Below are 18,940 nucleotides of genomic sequence, written 5' to 3' on the forward strand. Positions count from 1 at the left end.
AGGCCGAGCGGGTGCGTCTTTGTGTCGGTGTAGGGCGTGTCTGCGCTTCCGTCTGTAGGCGTGTTTTTTTTTGTCGGTCTCTGTGCCCCCGGTGTGCGTGCGCACGCGCGTGTGCACGTGCGTGTGCCTGTGTGTGTGTGTGGCGCACGCGTGGATTGGATGCGCCTGTCTACGAAAAGTCTAGAGCGCCGACGAGTGCGCCCAGACACCGGATAGAGACGCGGAGATGTCACACCGAGGGACTCAGACACCGCGGCAGGCACGGAGAATAGGTACGTTCAGACTGTAAGAGAGAAGCGATATATACATATATATATATATATGGGGATTAGTCTCCTTCGTGCTGGAAGGAGTGGATGGGTGTTGGGGTGGTGATGTGTGGGTGGGTGGGGAGGGTCGGGGGATGAGGCATGCGGGTACTACTGCTATACGGGTTAGGGTCGTTTATGCACAGAGACGCATGCGCATGTTCACGCGTAATACAAGGCGGGGGAGAGGCGAGGCGTAGAGAGGGAAGGAGGTCGCGGTGCGTGTGGCGCGTGATGTCCAGAGAGGGAGTCAGAGGGGGGGGGCATAAACGACACGCAAGGATGAGTGGACAGGGTGTGATGCAGCTAAAAAGCATGGACAAACTCATTCCATGACTCCTCCAAAGTCTCGCGCAGCACGACGGTCCATGCGAGTTCGCATGCGTACGAGAGGCGGCAGCACAGCATGCGCATACAGATACACATGTCGGCACATGCGCGGTCATGCCATCCGGTGCACCTTCACATGAAGCAAAGGTGCTGCACCTGGCTCTGCGTCCCTTGACCGATGATGCAAAATCAACCTTATCAACCCGAGGCATACACGCAGACAGAGAGACAGACACACGCCGATACACCAAGAGACACCCAGACACGCACACACAGCCTTGACGCCTACGGCATGTATTTGGGCTGCTGAGAGGCGCGGAGGCCGAAGAAGGCACCACGCAGCGAGTTCAGCGTCTCCTTCTGTTCATCCGTCAAGAGCCGCTTCTCCTTCTCTGTCATCTCGCGCGCCGTCACGCCGGAGGCGAGCTGCAGCACGTACTCGTACCACGACGCGTAGAAGATGGCCGCCGCCACCGCGTCGGCGTCCATGTGGCGCGCAAACTCTCCCTGGACGAAGCGGTTGCCGAACTCTTGTTGGTCTGGTGTGAGGAGGTAACGGAGGAAGTAGTCGTCCTTGTCCTCGGCCAGGCTGTTGTCGACCTCCGTGGCAGCGACGGCGGCGCCAGCCACGGAGGTCTGCGAGGTTGCGTGCACCCCGGTGGCGGCGGACAAGGCCGCCTCCGACCCTTGCCTGCGCGCCGTGCGCAGCGACACCGCCACTGCCTTGTTGTGCAGGCGTAGAATGGTGCGGTAGAGGCGCACAAAAGCCAAGCGCCACTCAGGTGACATGTACGCCCACTCTTGCAGCTGGGACGGGTGCGGGAGGCCAGCGAGGGACAAGCGGAGGTACAGGTTTGTGTCGAGAGTGACGTTGTTCATGACAGTCGCCGACGCGGCCGCAGCTGCACTGTCGCACGTCTCTACGGCTTTGTGTGCCTTCTCGCAAGCCAGTCGAGTCTTGGCAGCAGCACTGAAGGGACCGTAGCCTATCGGCCGCGCCACTGCGTCTACGCCGATGGCGCTCTCACCCGCGTCAATGCCCATGCCGCCGCTGCTCGCTGCACGAGATGCGCACACCTGCGCTGTGGCTACAAGAGCGCCGCAATGACGCCGAATAAGTGTGGAGGGGGATATGAGACCCGCGTATGAGGGCGGCGCCCTCCACATCGCTACGATAAAGGGAGAGGAGGTGGATGGCGGGCGGCGGAGCTTCGTCTGGCGCGCTGGTGAAGAGGGCGGCGGTAACGTCGCGAGGGAGAGCAAAATGGCGGAGGAGGAAGCGCCTCATCATATGGTGAACGGGTAGCCGCATCCAACTGCCACGTCTGATCCGCACACACACACACACACACACACATTCCGATGCAGCGCGCCAGGTGATGGTCCGCGTCGCGCAGACGGGAGAGAGTTGGCCGCATCGCGGAGACGTCTCTGAAACACTGTCTTGCTGGAGGGCGGGGCTTGCCATGCATGTGTTTGGATGGGGGAAGGGGGGGCAGTGGGGTGGGCGGGCAGCTCGCGCCGGACCCGCTTTTGTGCGCACGTGTGCATTAGAGGCGTTCCCTCAAGACCGTCGCAGAGAAGACATAAAGAGACGGGGGGGGGGGGGAAGCTGCAGCGACACAATAACACACACACACACATACACACAGACGCGGAGCTGATGCTCCTAATATACATCCTTGGCATCAGCTATTGCCATGCTTCGAATGGTCGGCTGCTGTTGGTGCCATCATCGTGAGAAAGTCTCACACTAACAAGAGCAGCGACAGCGAGGACGATGATCATGACCACGCACAAGGGAGAAAGGGAAAGGGCAGGTGCACGGCTGCGGCTGGAAGCGGGCCGCAGAAGGGCAACCTCAGCGGAAGAGCACGCACATATACACGACACGACACGTGCCACCGGTGGGGGTGTGGGGCAGGGGAGAAGGTTTCCCAGAAATACTGGGCGGGGGGGGCATGGCACCAGCGGCACCTGCGATACCACTAGATCATACTTGACCGCGGTCTGACCCTTTCCCCCCACGCGCGTCCATTTTACATGGCTACCGCTCCGGCGCCTTCGCTGCGGTCCGTGGTGGTGCGGCCGAGCGTCCTTGAAAAGTGCCCCATAGTAGCCATGCTAGAGTGGCCCTGCATCGCGCCGCCCAGCGCGTTGCCGCCCACGTCAACACCCATGGCATTGCTGCCACCAGCGGCATCGCCGGTCAGCAGTGCGAGTCGATTGCGCTGCGTCTGCGGCGTTGGATAGCCCTCCATGATATCGATCTCCTTCTCCTGCCACAAGCGATACGTGCTCTTCGCGTTTTCGGCGCGTTCTCGCTGCACCTTCACACGCTCCTGAAGCAGCGCCGCCCGCTCCTTAGCCAGGACGTTGATGCGACCTGCGACTGGCAGTGCTGCTAGCCGCGGGTTCAGGCAAGCTTCGGCGAGGGCCGCGACAGAGCGATTGGTGTAGACGCGCTGCAGATACGCGTTCCACATGAGTCGCAGGTTGTACCGCGCGAGTCGCTTGCACAGCTGCATCTCCGTGTCGTACGCGTGGCGAACGGCGAAGACGACCTCCGTGTGGCTCATGGGGTTCAGCGCCAGCGCCGCACAAAGGTGCTGCAGAGGCTTGCCGGCCGACGGACGTGTGCTATCAGGCAAGACTATCTGGCGCAGAATGTAGCGGTGCAGTGCGCCGTACAGCTGGGCGAAAACGTTGAGCGAGTCGCGCAGGCGGATCACCTCGCCGGCACCGTAGCGAAGGTGGATGATGTGGGCAAGAGGGTCGGTGGTGTTGCGCAGCTTCAGCGGCCATGGGTGATAGCCGCAGCAGTACTCTTTCGTGAGCATCGGCATGAACAGCGCGCCGGCCGACTCGACCATCTCCCGCGAGGCGCTGACGACGTTGGTGAGGATCAGGTTCTCGCTGAGCGTCTTATCCGCAAGAACGGAGCGACGGAGCAGGCTCTGCGCCGTGTTCTGTATGACCGTCTTAAAGAAATGAATCTGCTCCGTAATGTACATGCGCATCTGCTGCAGCTCCGTGCGGAGGTCGGAGACGTGTTGCTGAAGGATGGCGCGAACCCGCGTCGTGTCTGTCAGTGCCTGCAGCCGTTGCACCTCGTGCTTCTGCTCCGCGATGAGGTAGTTATGCTCAGCGGTGCGCATGATCATGCTCTTCTTCACCGCGTACTGCCGCTCGTCGTACTTGTTGCGCAGCTCATCGAGCTGCCGTTTCTCATCCTTGCTAAAAGCGTTTTTGACCGCCTCAACGTCCGCGTGCCCGCTGCGCACCATCTGCAGCGTGTGCGAGGGCAGCACCGCATCCTCCTCGACGGCAAGCAGCACCAGGTCTAGAAGACTTTGTACCGCCTCCAGGTCGTTTGGCTGCTGGCCATCCGCCGTCACTCCAGTAGCAACGCAGCTGCCGACGACGGTGAAGGAAGAGATACCTGTAGCAGAGACACTTACTCCCGGCGGAGCGGCTGAGAGGCTCGCGCCGAGAGAGGTGCATCCGCCGCTCGTGTGCCGCTGCATCGTCGCCAATCGCCCACGACCACAACCGCTGGTACCGCCGTAAACACTCCCAATACTTTCGCTGAAGCTCATACGGAGTGTTAAAGGCCGCTGCGAATATCGGCGGTGCTGCTGCCCATGCACATCTGCAGATAGTGATAGCGTCATGGGCGACACGGTACTCGCGCCCAGCTGCTTGTACATGCGCGTGGTGGCGCCGAAGACGGAGGCGTTGGGGCCCTCGCTATGCGCGTCGTTGGCGCCAGAGGAGACCATCACCCCGCGGAGGGGCTGGGGCGGCGAGTGCTGTTGCTGTTGCAGCAGCTGCACCCGCCCTGATGCCAAGCGCAACTGGGAGCGGAGCATGGTGCACTCCCGCACGAGTGTCTCTCGCAAGTACTGCAGCACGCGCTTCTTCTTCTCGGTGTACTGCAGCTCCTCGCACAGCTGATCAGCAAGGGCGCTGCGGTGCATCTGCGCATCAGCCAGCTGCACCTCAAGCGCCTCCATCCGCTGCTGCAATGCCGCGTAGTCGGCTTTCGGCACCGTGGTTAGATTGTTTTCCTCGGTCACGGTGCCAACGCTCACAAGGCGCGTCGCGCGATGAGCAGCCTCAAACACCGGTGGCGGCGCCACCGATGCCACGGCAGACTCCATCATCGCCGTGACTGAGTTCTGTGCGGATACAGCATCACTTATGGATGCGGAGCTTCCACCGCCAGCACCGCTGCCCCCTTTCATGTGATCCCGCAGCAACTGATGCTGGTGCTGACGGTCGCCGTATCCAGCCGCGGCCCCGCTCTGCAGCGTCGCATCGTTGAGCCGTGACGACTTGCCGTAGCCAGACGGCAGCTGCACACCACCACTCATCGCACCTGTGCCGACTGTGAGGGCGCCAAGTGGCGCGGCGCCGCCGGGATTGAAGCTCCTCGACGCGTTGACGATAGCGGGAAGTGATACGGCGGCAGTCGGAGCGGCCACTGCTGAAGCGCGCACGGACTCGCTCTGTACGGCACCTCCGCCCAAGATCTGCCCGTGTATCGCGCCGGTGACAGGGTCCTCCACGTAGCCGGCGCGAGGCAGCAACACCGGCTTCTGGCGAAGCTTCTGATACACAAGCGCCATGTCCTGCTGGGCGGCCCCTGCCACTGCCGCCGTGTCTTGGCTCACGCTGTACTGCGAGTAGAGCGGAATTTCCTTCAGAAGCCGGTCCAGCAACGCGCGCGACTCGAAGGAGAAGACGATGCAGTCCTTAAGCGATCCACCCTCGGCGAGTGACATCTTCTTCTGCAAGGTGTCCAACACATGCTGAATGACGAGCCGCAATGGGAGGGGGCAGGGCTGCGCGGCGATGTCGCGCTCCAGCCTGCTCTCCTCCGCCGCCGGTGCCGCAGCACCCGACGCATCGCTCATGTCCATCGCCGCCGGTGCGGCAATGCCGCCCACGGCGCCGGAGGTGCGTGAGCTGACGTCCACCTTAAATTGAATCAGCCGCGAAGAACTTCTACCGCCGGCGCGTGCTGAGATGGGGGTTTCGCCCGGTGGCCCCGGTGAGTCGTACTCAGGTACCTTGGTGGTATTTGTGCTCACGTGGCAGCCTGTGAAAAGGCGGGGGCTTGGCCGACTAACGGTGTTCGCCTCGCTCTCACAGGGGACTGGGTGAATGGGAGAGGAGGAGGTCGAGGCCGGCGGGCGGGACGGCGAGGTGCGGCAACGATGCTTTGTGGTTCGCTGAGGCGCCGTGTCCGCTGCCTTCAGCTCCTGCTGGTCCTCCTCATACGCCATCTGCAGGTCTACGCCGTACTGCTCCGCCAGAGAAGCGCGGGACACTTCAGCGTAGTTCATCTGACGCTGCAGCCGCCGCATGATGCGGCTGTAGACGTCTTGCAAGTTTGCGTGCACTGCCTCGCCGTTGGCGGTGAGAGGCTCCGCGCCGCGCCGCTGCTCTACCGCGCTCCCGCTACCCGCGAAGGCGCGCTGCGCCGGTCGACTTTGCTGCAGTTCGCCTGCCGCTCCGTCGGGGCCCCGCCCGCTGCGAGGGGAGCTGATAGGCGCAAGACGAGAGCCGACGTAGTTGGCGGTCGACGAGCCAGGGGCTTCTGTGTTGCGCTCAAATAGGCTGTACGGCGTCCGCTCCGGCAGGGAGGTGGTGGCTTGCAGCGTGTTCATGTTGTTCACGTACACCCGCTGTCCGGCGCTGCTCGGGCGCTCGCAGCCGTTGTCTTCGACGAAGGTACGCGACATCGAGAAAAGAGACAGGGAAGGGTGCGGCGAGGCGGAGGCGCCACAACGAGGGACGCACGCGCACCCTCACACTCACGCCCAAGTGATCACTCAGAGGTGCGATCAGAGGGGTGGCGGCGGCGGTGGTGGTGCTGGTGGTGTGCCCCCGCTTGTTAGAAGGCGTGCACTCCACAAGACGACCTCTACGTGCGTCTTGAAGAAAACAAAGATATGCTCGTGCGTGTGTGCGCTCGAGTACGCGTGCATGCGTACATGGTCGATGCTAGGAGTTGTGTGTGTGTGTAGGGGGGGGTAGGCAGGCAGGTGATAGACGAGTAAGTCGTTGGAAGCACAAGAAGACAACCATTACGATGAGCTCTGCAGTAGAAGCGTGTGTGTGTGTGTGTGTGGCACAGAAGGGGCCATACGTAGTTGTGTTCCTGCGTGTGCATGTGTCGGTACATGTCATGTGCCGTGTGTGCATGCATGTGTGTCAGATGTCTGTGCTGACTCGTTTGCATGTCCGTGGCGGCCGGCCCGCTTCACATGCATCGCCCATTGCTTTTCCCGCACGAACACACACACACACACACACACTCGACACATGTGCCAATGAAACGGCAGAAAAAAAACGAGCGCAGCACACACACGACATGCTGATACCTACCCACGCATCGAGATCAGCGTTGCCCGCTCCATCACTAGCGGGGCGCAGGATCTGCCGGGGGTAGGGAGTACCCATTGAGGGGTTCCTCCGTGAAGCACTCGCCGGTTGTGAGATTGGTGACCGCGGTATCACCTGCCGCTGCCGCACCAACACTCGCCACTGGAGACTCCGCAGCATTCTCGTGGAAGGAGGCGACGGAGCTAAAGCTCGCAGCATCTGCCTCGTCCGTCACAGTCGCCACCTCGAAGACATCGACAGTGGCCGTGTTGGCATTGCCTAGGTTGTTCATGTTCGGCACTGACGGCAGCGGAGAGGGCGAAAAGATCAGCCGCTTACTCGGCAGAGGAGCGCATGCAGCGCTGACGTCGGCGTCGCCCACCGGGAACAGCTCCACCGCGATGGCCAAGTTCTGTGGCGCCGCACCGTCGGAACGAGGACTTGGAGGCGCTTCATCTTCGACATTGCCAAGGTGAGCCCCATTCGCTACTACTCGTGGTGGCGGTGGTGGGCCTTGAGAGGCGGCTGCCAGGTAAGCGCGATCGCCCGCAGTTGCCATGAGCCCAGCGGCGGTTTTGGCCGTGCTCGATGGAAAATGTCGCTCCGCGTTCTCTTCCACGATGTATGCGACGGAGGAGCTGCTGCTGTCGGCGCTGCAGCTGACATTCTGCTTGCCGCTGGTGCTTGCCGCAGTTGTTCTGGAGTCGAGGTCGCTACTTGCATTCTGCGATATGGCCTCCTCGGCAGACTCCTCGAGCGGCGACAGCAGCAGGCAGGAGTTAGCGCTGGTGGGGTGGCTGTGCGCATGGCGCGTCATGAACGGGATGTGCTCGGCGTACTTCTCCTCCTCACCCACCACGGCAGCTGCATTCCGTAGCTGCTGCAACAACGCCGAGGGCCGGACGTGCGGCGGAGAGCGCAGCTCGAACTGCTTTGCCGATGGGCGTGGGGCGGATGCAGGCACAGAAGCTGGCGCCTTCGGAGCATCCGCGGCGGCAGACGAGGTGGTCACTGCCCCCGCGACGCTGCTGTCATGTAAGACGACCGGCGGCAGGTGGCTTGCAGGCAGCCGACGCGCTGGTAACCGTGACGCGTGCGACGCTGCTGCCGAGTAGCGTGCGGCACTTACTCGGCTGTGCGTGGCGCTGTTCATCTCCCACACCGGCTGCCGCCTCTGTGAAGGGGACGACGACGCGTACGTGTTTAAGATGACCATGGCAGTGGCAGTGGTGGACGCGGAAGGTTGTGCTTCGGTGGGCGTGCCTTCCCATTCGTAGTCGCGCCCTCCATTGCGCGCTGGCGGTATCTGTGCCGCTGGGCTCATGGCCACTTCGCTGCTCGTTTCTGTGTGAGCGGGGACGGCGAAAGCCGAGGGAAACGACAGCGAGGGTGTCGGGGAAGGGGAGTTGGCGGGGCCCGCAACGCCGTCGGTGTTGCTTGTTCGAGTGCTTGCCCTCGCTGCTGCTCTTGGGGCAGGGGGCCGCACTGTTTCGGCCCCCTGTTCACCGGCTACGACCCCGATCTTGGTGATGAGCGAATGCCGCCTGCTCTCCCACTCGAGCTCACGCAGGCGCTCGTAGTGGTCGCGCAAGACGCGCATGAGGCGACAGCCATGCGCCATGACGATGCGCAGCCGCGCCTCGCCTTCTTCGTGCGCGAGGGCTGTCCAGCGCACTTGTGATGTACGGCGTGCAATAACGGCAGCTACATAGGAAGGCAAGGTAGATGGAGGCAGTCGAGAACGCGTCGTCGGGGAAGCTGTCTGCAGCGCCATGGGCTGTGCCGGAGACGCATGATCACTGGACGGATCCGACAGTGAGCTGAGAGCGTCCATCGACCCCGCGAATCCGGTGGGCGGTGCGACCCCTGTCTTTACTCCCACCGACACTGTTGCCCCCGTGGCCTGCCACCCCAGCTTGCGGTTCCACTGAGACAGAGGGGCGGCGGCAGACACATCTGCTGTCATCGCCGAGTACGAGCGATGGCGCAGCGGCGACACGACGGCGGCGCTCCTGTCTGCGCGGGGGTAGATGTAGACACGCTCTGACGCCGGTGGGGCGGGGTACACCAAAACACCACCTGCAGCAGCTGGTGTTGCTGCCGTTGCAAACGGTGTGTCTCCGGCGCTTCGACTGCGCCGCTGCGAGCGTGACGGCGATGCTGCAGAGGTGACGAAGATGGACGATGGTGCCACGCCCTCGCTGTGGCCAAGTCCATAGCCGCTGCACCGTGCGCTGCTACGGCGCGCGCCATCACGAAGCGCCATGCCCGAGCTCTGCTGCGTGTGCGCTTCGTGGGACATGCGGCGACGGCGGTGCGCCGATACCTGATTCGCTTCAGCGCTCGCAGCGCTGGAGGCGGAGTCTGACCGCGTAGACAAGGGACTGGCCCTACTCGAGCTGGGATGACCGCCACGGTGAAAGCGATGCCGACCGCTTCCGTCGTTGTCGTTGTTACTAACGGTGGTCACCGCCGTCGCCGACAGCACCTCGCGAACCTGACGCATGCCGAGTATAATCACTTCCACGCTCCGCGCCGCCCCTTCTAGTACAGCGCGCCGGAGATGCGCGTCAGCACCCATGTCACTCCCAACGCAAACGCCCTCGCCGTCCCTGGCATCTCGTTCCGTCCGTGCGTTACTATACTGCCTGGGTCGATGGGGGGAGGCGTAGAGCAGGCCGCTTTCCCACAGATCGCGGCGGTCGCGCGTGCTCGTGTCGTGGCGCTCCTCAGCGTCGTCCTTCAACAAGTACGGAATCCACTGGATGGCGGGGGTGAGGCAGTGCCAGTTGGTTGCAGTCGAACAAAATGCAGCGTCGGTGCACAAGGCGCCGCCGACTTTCTGATCAGCCGCATCCAGGCAGCGCTTCAGCGTCGAAGCATCGGCGCCGCTGGCGCAGTGGCGCGATCGGCCCTCGCAGGGATCTGAGAGGGATGCCGACGGTGCGCGTCGTTGCTCACGGCAGCGCAAGAGCGCATGCTCGGCTTCGGCGTGCAGGCCCGCGAAGCGGAGCTCCTCCGTGAGGTACGACTTCGACGCCGCTTTTGCCACTGCCGAGCCGGAGCGGCAGCGGCACCGCGGCTGCAAAGGCGAGAACGACCGACGACGGTGGTGGTGACGGCGATCAATGTGCGCGCGCTCGCCCAGTTTAGATGCTGCCGCCGCCGCTGCAGCGTCGCTGATGTTGAAAGGTACCTGCGCTTCTGTGAGGTCTGCCATCACCTCACGCCACTGCAGCGTGAGGCCAGCGAGAAGGCGCGCCAGAAACCGCGTTGTCTCACACTGTTGGCGCAGCGCCGACGCCGCGGCGTCAGCCGAAACTGAAGATGCAGCGCGGCCACCACGTCTGGCGTGCTCTCGATCTTTGCAAGGCCGGCCGCCGACCCGTGCAGCCGAGCCTTGCCGCTGCTGTGAGCGGCAGCCATGGCGTTCACGCTCGAGCGGTGCATCTTGCGTGTATGACGGCGCTCGCGAGTCGCCGCGCGAGAAGGGCTTCGAGCGGCGACCAGTGGGCCTCCATCTACAGGCATCCATCGTTAGGGCTCACGTTAAGGAAGAGTCTCGGGAGACCTGAGCGGGAGGCGCTACACATCCGCGAGGCTCCGCGCCCTCAACATACCACCGCCCTTCCACTCCCTCGCCAGCGAACCAAACCCGCCGCAGGAGCGGAGCACGCGTGCAAGTCCAACGGCCAACGACACGACCGGGTCGAAGGAGGAGCGGCGACCGTAAAGAACCGGCCGAATGCCCTCGAGGGACGAAAGGGTCTGCACAGCGCAGGAAGAAGCAGAGAGGGACGCTCCTGTCTGTGTGGGACTCGGCTTCTGTTGTGCGTCTATGCGGATCAAGATGCACGTGCGTGTTGTGTGTATGCGTGGTGCCCGCGTCTGTATCTGTGTGTTTACGGAAAGTGAAAGAGAGGAGGGAAGGCGGCGGCGACGGTAGAGAGATTGGCAGGGCTTCGTGATACAACGCACGAGAAACGGAAACAAAAACGGCACATGACGACCAACGCCTCACAACTGCGTAGGGGCTGTGGGCATCACAGCAACGACACAAACCCACATATACATCGAGACGCACAGCTGCAGGTGGCCGCTACGTTTTCCGCTTTCGCCTCCCTTGGTGGACCTGCCCGTACGCGCCCACGGCCGTGCCTAGTGGTCGATTCGCAATGGCGGAGCTCATGGGGCCACGAAGGGACTCTTTGGTGACATCACCATTGCTCGCAGCACCGTCTCTTCCCTTCTTTCCAGCTGTTGCTGCTGCTGCAGTGCTGTGTGTGTGTGCGTTGAAGCTTGCACCGCCCACATAGCCTTTTTTCGCCTGTTTCTGTGCATCAGCGTTGCCATCTCAGGCAGGCGCCCGTGCGCGCGCTGAGCTGCAGCGGTTGGCGAAGTCCGGCCAACGAAGAAGAGAAATACACATCATGGCAAGAAGCGAACCCCGCCGCCCTCACAAAGGAATAAAGGAAATCAGCAAACAGCGGCGGGCGTGCGCACAGTGGCGACGCGTGACAGCTGCCGTTTTAATGCGGATGCTGAAGGTGCTCGGGGATGGAAGGAGGGAGGGAGAGGGAGGGGGAGCGTTATGCAGCTCGCTCACTTGGTTGCTTGATTACTCTCCTATCACCATGGCCGAGGAGCCCACAAGAGAGGACAAGGCAAAAACGTATCAGTGAAGACGTGAGCGAAATAAGCGGACGCGCCCTCCCTCCCTTCCCCATCCCACGGCTTTGTATAACACCAAACGCCAACGCATCACACATGCCCGCACATGCGCGTTGCAGACGCGCCCGCAGCCAGCGGATGAACGGGGCAAGCTCATATGTGCACTGTGCACGCGCTTGTAGGTGGTGGTGGTGGGGAGGAGGGCTCAGACGGACTCCAACGGCGCAGGTGTGTGCACGTGTACGTGTGCGCGTGCGTGCATCACGCAAAACACGTACACACGCACAGCAACCCGAAGCAAAAGAGATGACGTCCACATACACACAGGAGGCGCGGTAGAATTGTGAGGGGAGAGTGTTGGGGGGGGGGCGGGGCGGAAAAGTCGACGGTGGCGTAGTGAGTCACGAGATGAGCGCGGGAGAAACAGAGACATGCGCACGCGATGAAGAGAGAAGGGCGCATGCCAATTGTGTGTACGCTCGATGATGCCTCGCATACACATGGAGAAACAAGCGCACGCGTGACACACGCAACCTTGGAGAAAAAGAAGGAGGAGGGTTGAGGTCTCTGAGTGGCCGCTGCAGTGGCCATGACAACATTGCCAGGAGGAGGAGGAGGAGGAGAGAGGAGGGGGCAGTGACCAAACCACGAAGAAAACACGCGACATGTAGATGTGCAGGCGGGCCAAAGAAGAGGCGAGAGCTGATATATCGTCACGCAAGCACACACACACACACACACACACACACAGAAAGAGAAAGAGGGAGAGAGGGAGTTAGGGTGGGTGTTGGGGAGACACTCGTACATACAGAGGAGGAGGGAAAAGAGCGAGTCCTTGTGGTGACAGGGGCCTCGACAGTGAAAACGCAAAAAAAAGGTGCAGAGAGACAGCCGTAGATTACATCGCTACTAGATAAAGATACACAACCCATACACACGGGGAGGGGGGAGGTGCCGGTGGCGCGTCACAGCCTAAAGCAACGTCGCCGCCGCCGCCGGGGTGGGTGGGTGGGGGTGAAAGGGTCCCCGATAAAAAGCCCATCGAGTTGGCGATGTGACGCCGGCGAGTCAGTGGATGCAAATCCAAAGAACAAAGAACTCTTGCGAGGGCGTCGCGAGGGGTTTGGGGTGCGCTGGAGAAGTTGGCGATGATGGTTTAGTGGAGCCGACACGAACGCGCGTCGGGGTCTACCGTACGGAAGCAATGAAGGCAGCTCTCGAGTAGTGCATCCATAGACGTGGTCATACGAAGGCACTCGGGTTGGACCGCTTCGTTGGCTGGGGGGTATAGTTGAGGCGCGAGATGGCAGGAAGCGACGCCACCGCCGCCACGGAGCCGACCGGGATCCGCCGTGTCGGGCTCGCTGCCGAGCCTGTCACGGGCCCAGGACTCGTCGCTCTCGCCGCCTCGGCGGCTGGGGAGGGCGGCGCCGTTGACATGATCTTTGCCGCGGCACCGCCACGCGCGCCTGGCTCACCACCCGACGCGGCGGTGATGGCGGGTACTGTACGCAGCTGACCCATCACGCTTTCCAGTGCACTCGGCGCCATGGCCAGCGACTCAACACGGTGCGGCCGCCGCCCAGAGGCGGTGAGGGTCGAAGAAGCCGGTACATTCACAAAGGGCGCGGACTGCTTACGCTGTGCTGCCGCCGCAGCTGCCGTTGTCGCGGAGACCATCGCCTTCTGCATGGCCGGCGGCACCTCCTTCCACTGCAGCTTGCCATCCTCGATGTCTCGCTCGATGTCTCGCACCAGCGCACCGCGGACCCCTTCAGCACCACAGAGGTACCGCTGCGGCTGATCTGCTATGACTTCCTCGATTGTGCGCTGGCGTGAGCGCTGCGTGCAGTGCAGCCGTCCCAGGTCCACCGCCTTTGCCGTGCGCAGTGAGCTAGAGCCCTTCTGGGTCTCTGCACGCTGCGGCTGATTTTCGTGGCCAGATGAGCTTGAAATCGCCCTCGTTGACGCGGTTATGCGACTGCGCCGATACGCCGTGCCACCGTAGGCGTGCTGTCGCTGCGAGGCGGTGAAAGGAAAAGCACAACCGCGCGTTTCGGCGAACGTGCGAGGCGGGGCCGCGTGCGGGTTGCGCCGGTGCACCGTCGTCCCTGCCAGCGCACCGGCACTGCCGCTCTCCCTGCTCGGAGGCGGCGCAACGGGGGCGAAGCGGGTGCCGTCGCCGAAGCCGTAGAGGTGGTTATACTGAAGCATCACCGTGTCGGCCGGTGGGTCGTGTGGGACGTAGAAGCCTTTGCTGCGGTGGTTGTAATAGATGTAGTCGTTCTGTTCTTCCGTCGACTTGCCATGCCGAGGATCGCGGCGGCGCTGCTGACGCAGCGTGTTAACCTCTGACAGGTGCGCATCGCCCAGCATGTCAATTTCGCGGCGGAGGTTGGTGCTGCTAGCGGCGGTGCCGCCGAAAGAGTCCGACATCGTTTGGCGTGACGCCGAGAAGACGGATCGAGGTAGCTGGTAGCTGCAGCGAGCCGAGGAAGCAGCCGGCGCGGCTGCTCCCGGGGACTGCTTGCGCTCCAACGCCGTCCTGGACGCGATGCTGTCGTCGACGTAAGGGTCGCTTACGTTGCCGCGACTCAATCTCTTGAGGGTGTTGCGCGGAACCGCGCCTACGGTGGACTTCGTTCCGTGAAAGGTGTCCTCCAGCACGAGGGGTGACATGTGATCGGTCGAGAGCAGGTAGCGCGAGTAGGAGCCTAGGTCCATCCGGTTGACGTGACTATTCTCGTGACCGCGGCGGAAAACGACGAGGGCGGTGCTTGGGGTCAACGACGCGGAGGCCATGACGATGCGCTCCGCTTCCGGCAAGTCGTACACACCATCTACGCCGGCGGTGGCCGCGTAGGGCGACATGGACGCGGCGAGCGTTGTACCGCCGCAATGCAGCACGACAGCGGGCCGCTGCTGCTGTTCCGACTGCGGCTGAGAGACTTGCTGCTGTGGTTGCCGCCTTGGCAGATCGTGCGGCGGCGGCGACGGCTTCGGTAGCCCTGTGGCCGTCTCTGGCGAGGAAGCGCGGTCTTGCTGTTTTCCCTCAGTCCCCGCTGCGGGAGGTAAGGCTATTTCTGCCACGGCGCTAGCATCCGAAGGAGGAATAGCAACGGCAGCAGGTGTGGCTGCAGCTGAGTCCTCTACAGCCCGGTCTGATCGGTTCACGCTATTCTCACCTTCCTTTTTATCAACGCCCAGTTCCGCAATGTCGGAGGCGTTTTCGACCTTAACATCAACCTGAACGCCATCGTCTGCGGCAATGGGCGAATGCGTCGCCGCTGCATCTTTTCGCTCTTCCTTGTTTTCGACTTCTTCGACTGGTGTGGCGGCATGTGGCAAGTCGGGAGCTTCTGCCTGCGCTTGTGGCATGGGTGCCGACCATGCACGATCCTCAGCTGGCGCGGCGTAGGTATCGGCGCCAGCAGGCTCCTGCTCTTCCGCGGCCTGCGCCTCCCCAGCTGGCGCGGCGTAGGCATCGGCGCCAGCAGGCTCCTGCTCTCCCGCGGCCTGCGCCTCCCCAGCTGGCGCGGCGTAGGTATCGGCGCCAGCTGGCTCCTGCTCTCCCGCGGCCTGCGCCTCCTCAGCTGGCGCGGCGTAGGTATCGGCGCCAGCAGGCTCCTGCTCTTCCGCGGCCTGCGCCTCCTCAGCTGGCGCGGCGTAGGTATCGGCGCCAGCAGGCTCCTGCTCTCCCGCGGCCTGCGCCTCCTCAGCTGGCGCGGCGTAGGTATCGGCGCCAGCAGGCTCCTGCTCTTCCGCGGCCTGCGCCTCCCCAGCTGGCGCGGCGTAGGTATCGGCGCCAGCAGGCTCCTGCTCTCCCGCGGCCTGCGCCTCCCCAGCTGGCGCGGCGTAGGTATCGGCGCCAGCAGGCTCCTGCTCTTCCGCGGCCTGCGCCTCCCCAGCTGGCGCGGCGTAGGTATCGGCGCCAGCAGGCTCCTGCTCTTCCGCGGCCTGCGCCTCCCCAGCTGGCGCGGCGTAGGCATCGGCGCCAGCAGGCTCCTGCTCTCCCGCGGCCTGCGCCTCCTCAGCTGGCGCGGCGTAGGCATCGGCGCCAGCAGGCTCCTGCTCTTCCGCGGCCTGCGCCTCCCCAGCTGGCGCGGCGTAGGCATCGGCGCCAGCAGGCTCCTGCTCTTCCGCGGCCTGCGCCTCCCCAGCTGGCGCGGCGTAGGTATCGGCGCCAGCAGGCTCCTGCTCTCCCGCGGCCTGCGCCTCCCCAGCTGGCGCGGCGTAGGTATCGGCGCCAGCAGGCTCCTGCTCTCCCGCGGCCTGCGCCTCCTCAGCTGGCGCGGCATCGACATCGACGCCATTATCTACATCGGGCGGCACCGCTACTTCCTCGGTTTCGCGGAGACCGTCATCAGAGCTCATCGTCGCTGTTGCACTGAAGCACTGACGGCGTTTCTAGTACTTGATATTGCTAGCGCAAGAACAGCTGCCTGCGTCTATCCTTTAGGGTGAGAATACGGAGTAATAGAGAAGGGACCGTTGCGCCAGTCCCTGGTAATCGTGATGACCGTGGAGCGGAGGGGTCGAATGGCGGCCGTCGCTTTCTTGCCCGCTGTCACGCTCGCTAGCTTCTCAATACGTCCCACGGTGGGTGTCCGCGGCGCTTTACTGCGATGGTGTGTTTCTGTTCGAGGGTTCGCGGGCGGGTGGGTGGGGTAGGCGGTGCCGACGCACAGAAAAAAAGAGAGACAACAGGCGGGAGGAGGTGAAGAGCGACCGGACGATGGACGGTGGAGGCGATGCGCAATCAATGCCCGCGACACGGTATTACGTGTTAGCAAGCACACAGGCACACTCACACGCAACAGGGCCTCGCTCTTTTCCCTTGTGTGGCTCGTACAGGTTTCTGCGATTTGCAGTGGCCGCTTCGCAGAGGAAGGGTGCGTGCGTGCGCGTGGATGGACTGATGCAGAGGATGAGGGAGGGGGGCGATGGAAAGCGATGACAGCATGAGGCACTGTATCGTGGATACTTCTGCCCTGCCCCCTCAGCCCTCCCTCCTCCCACCCCACTACCACACGGTGTCTAACGCCGTGAGGGTGCGTGTGCGTGGCCCTTTCCTCTTTCGTTCGCGTCTTCTGCGGCACCGCACTTTGGGCTGCGGGCGGTACATCAGCGCCGACCAAGTGTACATGCATCGCGTGATCGACGGGGACACGAAACGAAAACGGCGACAATGAAAAGGCAAGCGCGCGGGAATGTTCGAGCGTCTCTGGTTCTCTGCCAGTGCGCACGCGCGGTTGTGCATGCGTGCCTCTGCGAGTCAGGGGGGAGCACAACGGTACGAGGACAAGCATCCCCTCCCACACACCGCACAGACCCGTAAGAGAGGGAGGGTGGGAGGGAAAGAGACCACCAGCCACGAAGGGTGGCCAAGAAAGAATGACGAAACACACAAACCAAGAGAGTTCACGTGCGGGCTCGTGAGACGAGGAGGTGAGCTGAAGCGGCGCGGCCGCTAAAAAGACCGACATCGGTAGGCAACCACGCAGCAGGGCAGCGGGGGGGGGGGCAAAGCCGGGGAGCGCGGTTGACGGCGGGATGCGGTGTGAACAAACGCCGGCGTTCTTGCTCATTGCCGAAAATGCAGCTCCTTGTGAGCAGCTGAGAGGGGTGCCCCCACACTCGCGGCTTCTTGCCCTTTGGCTCTGTGCTACCAGCTCGGCAACTCTCGCACCGCTTGAATGTCTGCTGCTCGCGTCTCTGACTCGGCAGCCGCCGCCCTCATGGTCTGCAGCAAGTGCTGCACGCGCTTCTCGCGTTGGCGCTGTGCTAAGGCGTCTGCCTCCGCCGCCGTGCAGCGTTGCATCGCCACCCCCTGACCGATGGCGGGCAGCACCTGGCTGTCATTGTAGTCGGCGAGGACTTTCGGCGGGGGCGGCCCTGTGAGCGGTGCTACCGCTGAAACCATGGACGTGTTCGTCTTGTGGTGGGGCAGCAGGTGCCGCTTCCTTTCGCGGCCGTTAGCTGCCGCCGTGACCGCTGCGGGAGCTGCCTCTTGCGCTTCGGAAGACGGCCCGGCAGCACCGACGCCACTACCTTTTCCCGTCCTGACCCACATGCTCAGCTCCTCCAGCGTGTGATCAGGTGGCCTTGCCACCTGCGCCTTGCCACCGCGTGAGTGCTGCCGCACTGCCTCCTCCTCGCGCCGAACCTGCGCCGCCTCGGCGTCTGGGTGGATCCAGCCGTCGGTGGTGTTGTACACACCGCGCCCGCGCCGCTGCGTCGCTGGCGGCCGCGCGTGCACCTGCGGCGGCAGAATCACGCGCCTCGACGGATGCCACACCGGCTCGCTGAAGAGGCCCGTGGGCTCGTCAAAGTGCCGCTTGCCGCCGTTCTTTGTGTGCAGCACACAGTTGCCGCCTGGCGGGGCCGGGTGATCGGCGGTGCCCTCCCAGGGATCACTGCAGTGGTGGTGATAGTAGCCGCCGCCACTCTTTGCCGTCGTGACGACGCCGCTGTGCGCCACCAGCGCGTGGTTCAGGTGGTTGTGCAGGATGTCGGCTGGCTGATGCCGCCGCCCCAGTCGACGCAGACGGTGACCTGGCGTGCTACCGGGGACCGTGTGATCATGGCACGGCGTGGCGTACTGCGAGTGCGTAAACGCGATGGAGATGGTCTCGTGTGGCGTGGCTCCCTTGGCCGTGCCCGAGAAGCTCTTGCTAGTGATCGCCTCTTCACCGGACGGCTGTGCCATGGTTGCACAGTGCACGAGCGTTGAGTGAGGAGCGCACAGTGCGCTAAGGTGCTTGTGGGCGGGGTGCGGCTGCGTCTCTTTTAGTTCGTACTCGTTGACGTGTATGCGCACGCGCGTGCCAGGGCGTGCCTGCATGTGTGCCGCGTTGCAGTCATGCGAGAGGAAGGGAGAGCGGGTAATATTGAGGAAGGCAATGAGGGGAGTCACGCGCGAAACCGCCGCACCACAAAGAGCGACAGGGAGGCGATGGGGACAGCGCAACGGGCGCGTGCGCCAGTCTAAAAAAAAAAAACATAACGTGGACGGCGTATGAGCATGCCCATGTATAGGCGTGCCGATATCGTCCTTCCTTGTTCACCACCACGAACGCGGGCGCGAAAGACAGAGAGACGCGCCAATATTTGCTTGCCACACGCTTCAGCGTGTCAAGCGAACTCGAACTTACCCAAACACACACACACACACACACACACACAGTACGTGCGCGCGTGTGCGCACGCAGCCCCCCACCCCTCCCCCTGGCACTCTC

General features: G+C 63.2%; 5 protein-coding genes across 5 annotated transcripts; all 5 read right to left on the reverse strand.

Annotated features, from left to right (window-relative positions):
• Window positions 1-923: 923 nt before the first annotated feature.
• Window positions 924-1,682, reverse strand: LINJ_13_0710 (conserved hypothetical protein; the record flags this gene model as incomplete). The annotated part of the gene is made up of 1 exon (XM_001464064.1): window positions 924-1,682. One exon carries the CDS (start codon window positions 1,680-1,682, stop codon window positions 924-926), a length of 759 nt encoding a protein of 252 aa, XP_001464101.1.
• Window positions 1,683-2,677: 995 nt separating this feature from the next.
• LINJ_13_0720 (conserved hypothetical protein) lies at window positions 2,678-6,388 on the reverse strand (the record flags this gene model as incomplete). Its single annotated transcript, XM_001464065.1, has 1 exon — window positions 2,678-6,388. The coding sequence occupies one exon, from the start codon at window positions 6,386-6,388 to the stop codon at window positions 2,678-2,680; it is 3,711 nt and encodes a 1,236-aa protein (XP_001464102.1).
• Window positions 6,389-7,068: 680 nt separating this feature from the next.
• On the reverse strand, window positions 7,069-10,566 carry LINJ_13_0730 (hypothetical protein, unknown function; the record flags this gene model as incomplete). The annotated part of the gene is made up of 1 exon (XM_001464066.1): window positions 7,069-10,566. The coding sequence occupies one exon, from the start codon at window positions 10,564-10,566 to the stop codon at window positions 7,069-7,071; it is 3,498 nt and encodes a 1,165-aa protein (XP_001464103.1).
• A 2,378-nt stretch (window positions 10,567-12,944) lies between these two features.
• Window positions 12,945-16,076, reverse strand: LINJ_13_0740 (conserved hypothetical protein; the record flags this gene model as incomplete). The annotated part of the gene is made up of 1 exon (XM_001464067.1): window positions 12,945-16,076. The coding sequence occupies one exon, from the start codon at window positions 16,074-16,076 to the stop codon at window positions 12,945-12,947; it is 3,132 nt and encodes a 1,043-aa protein (XP_001464104.1).
• Window positions 16,077-17,367: 1,291 nt separating this feature from the next.
• LINJ_13_0750 (conserved hypothetical protein) lies at window positions 17,368-18,546 on the reverse strand (the record flags this gene model as incomplete). Its single annotated transcript, XM_001464068.1, has 1 exon — window positions 17,368-18,546. The coding sequence occupies one exon, from the start codon at window positions 18,544-18,546 to the stop codon at window positions 17,368-17,370; it is 1,179 nt and encodes a 392-aa protein (XP_001464105.1).
• Window positions 18,547-18,940: the final 394 nt, after the last annotated feature.

The sequence above is a fragment of the Leishmania infantum genome, chromosome 13 (assembly GCF_000002875.2).
Source record: "Leishmania infantum JPCM5 genome chromosome 13".
Lineage (NCBI taxonomy): Eukaryota > Euglenozoa > Kinetoplastea > Trypanosomatida > Trypanosomatidae > Leishmania > Leishmania infantum.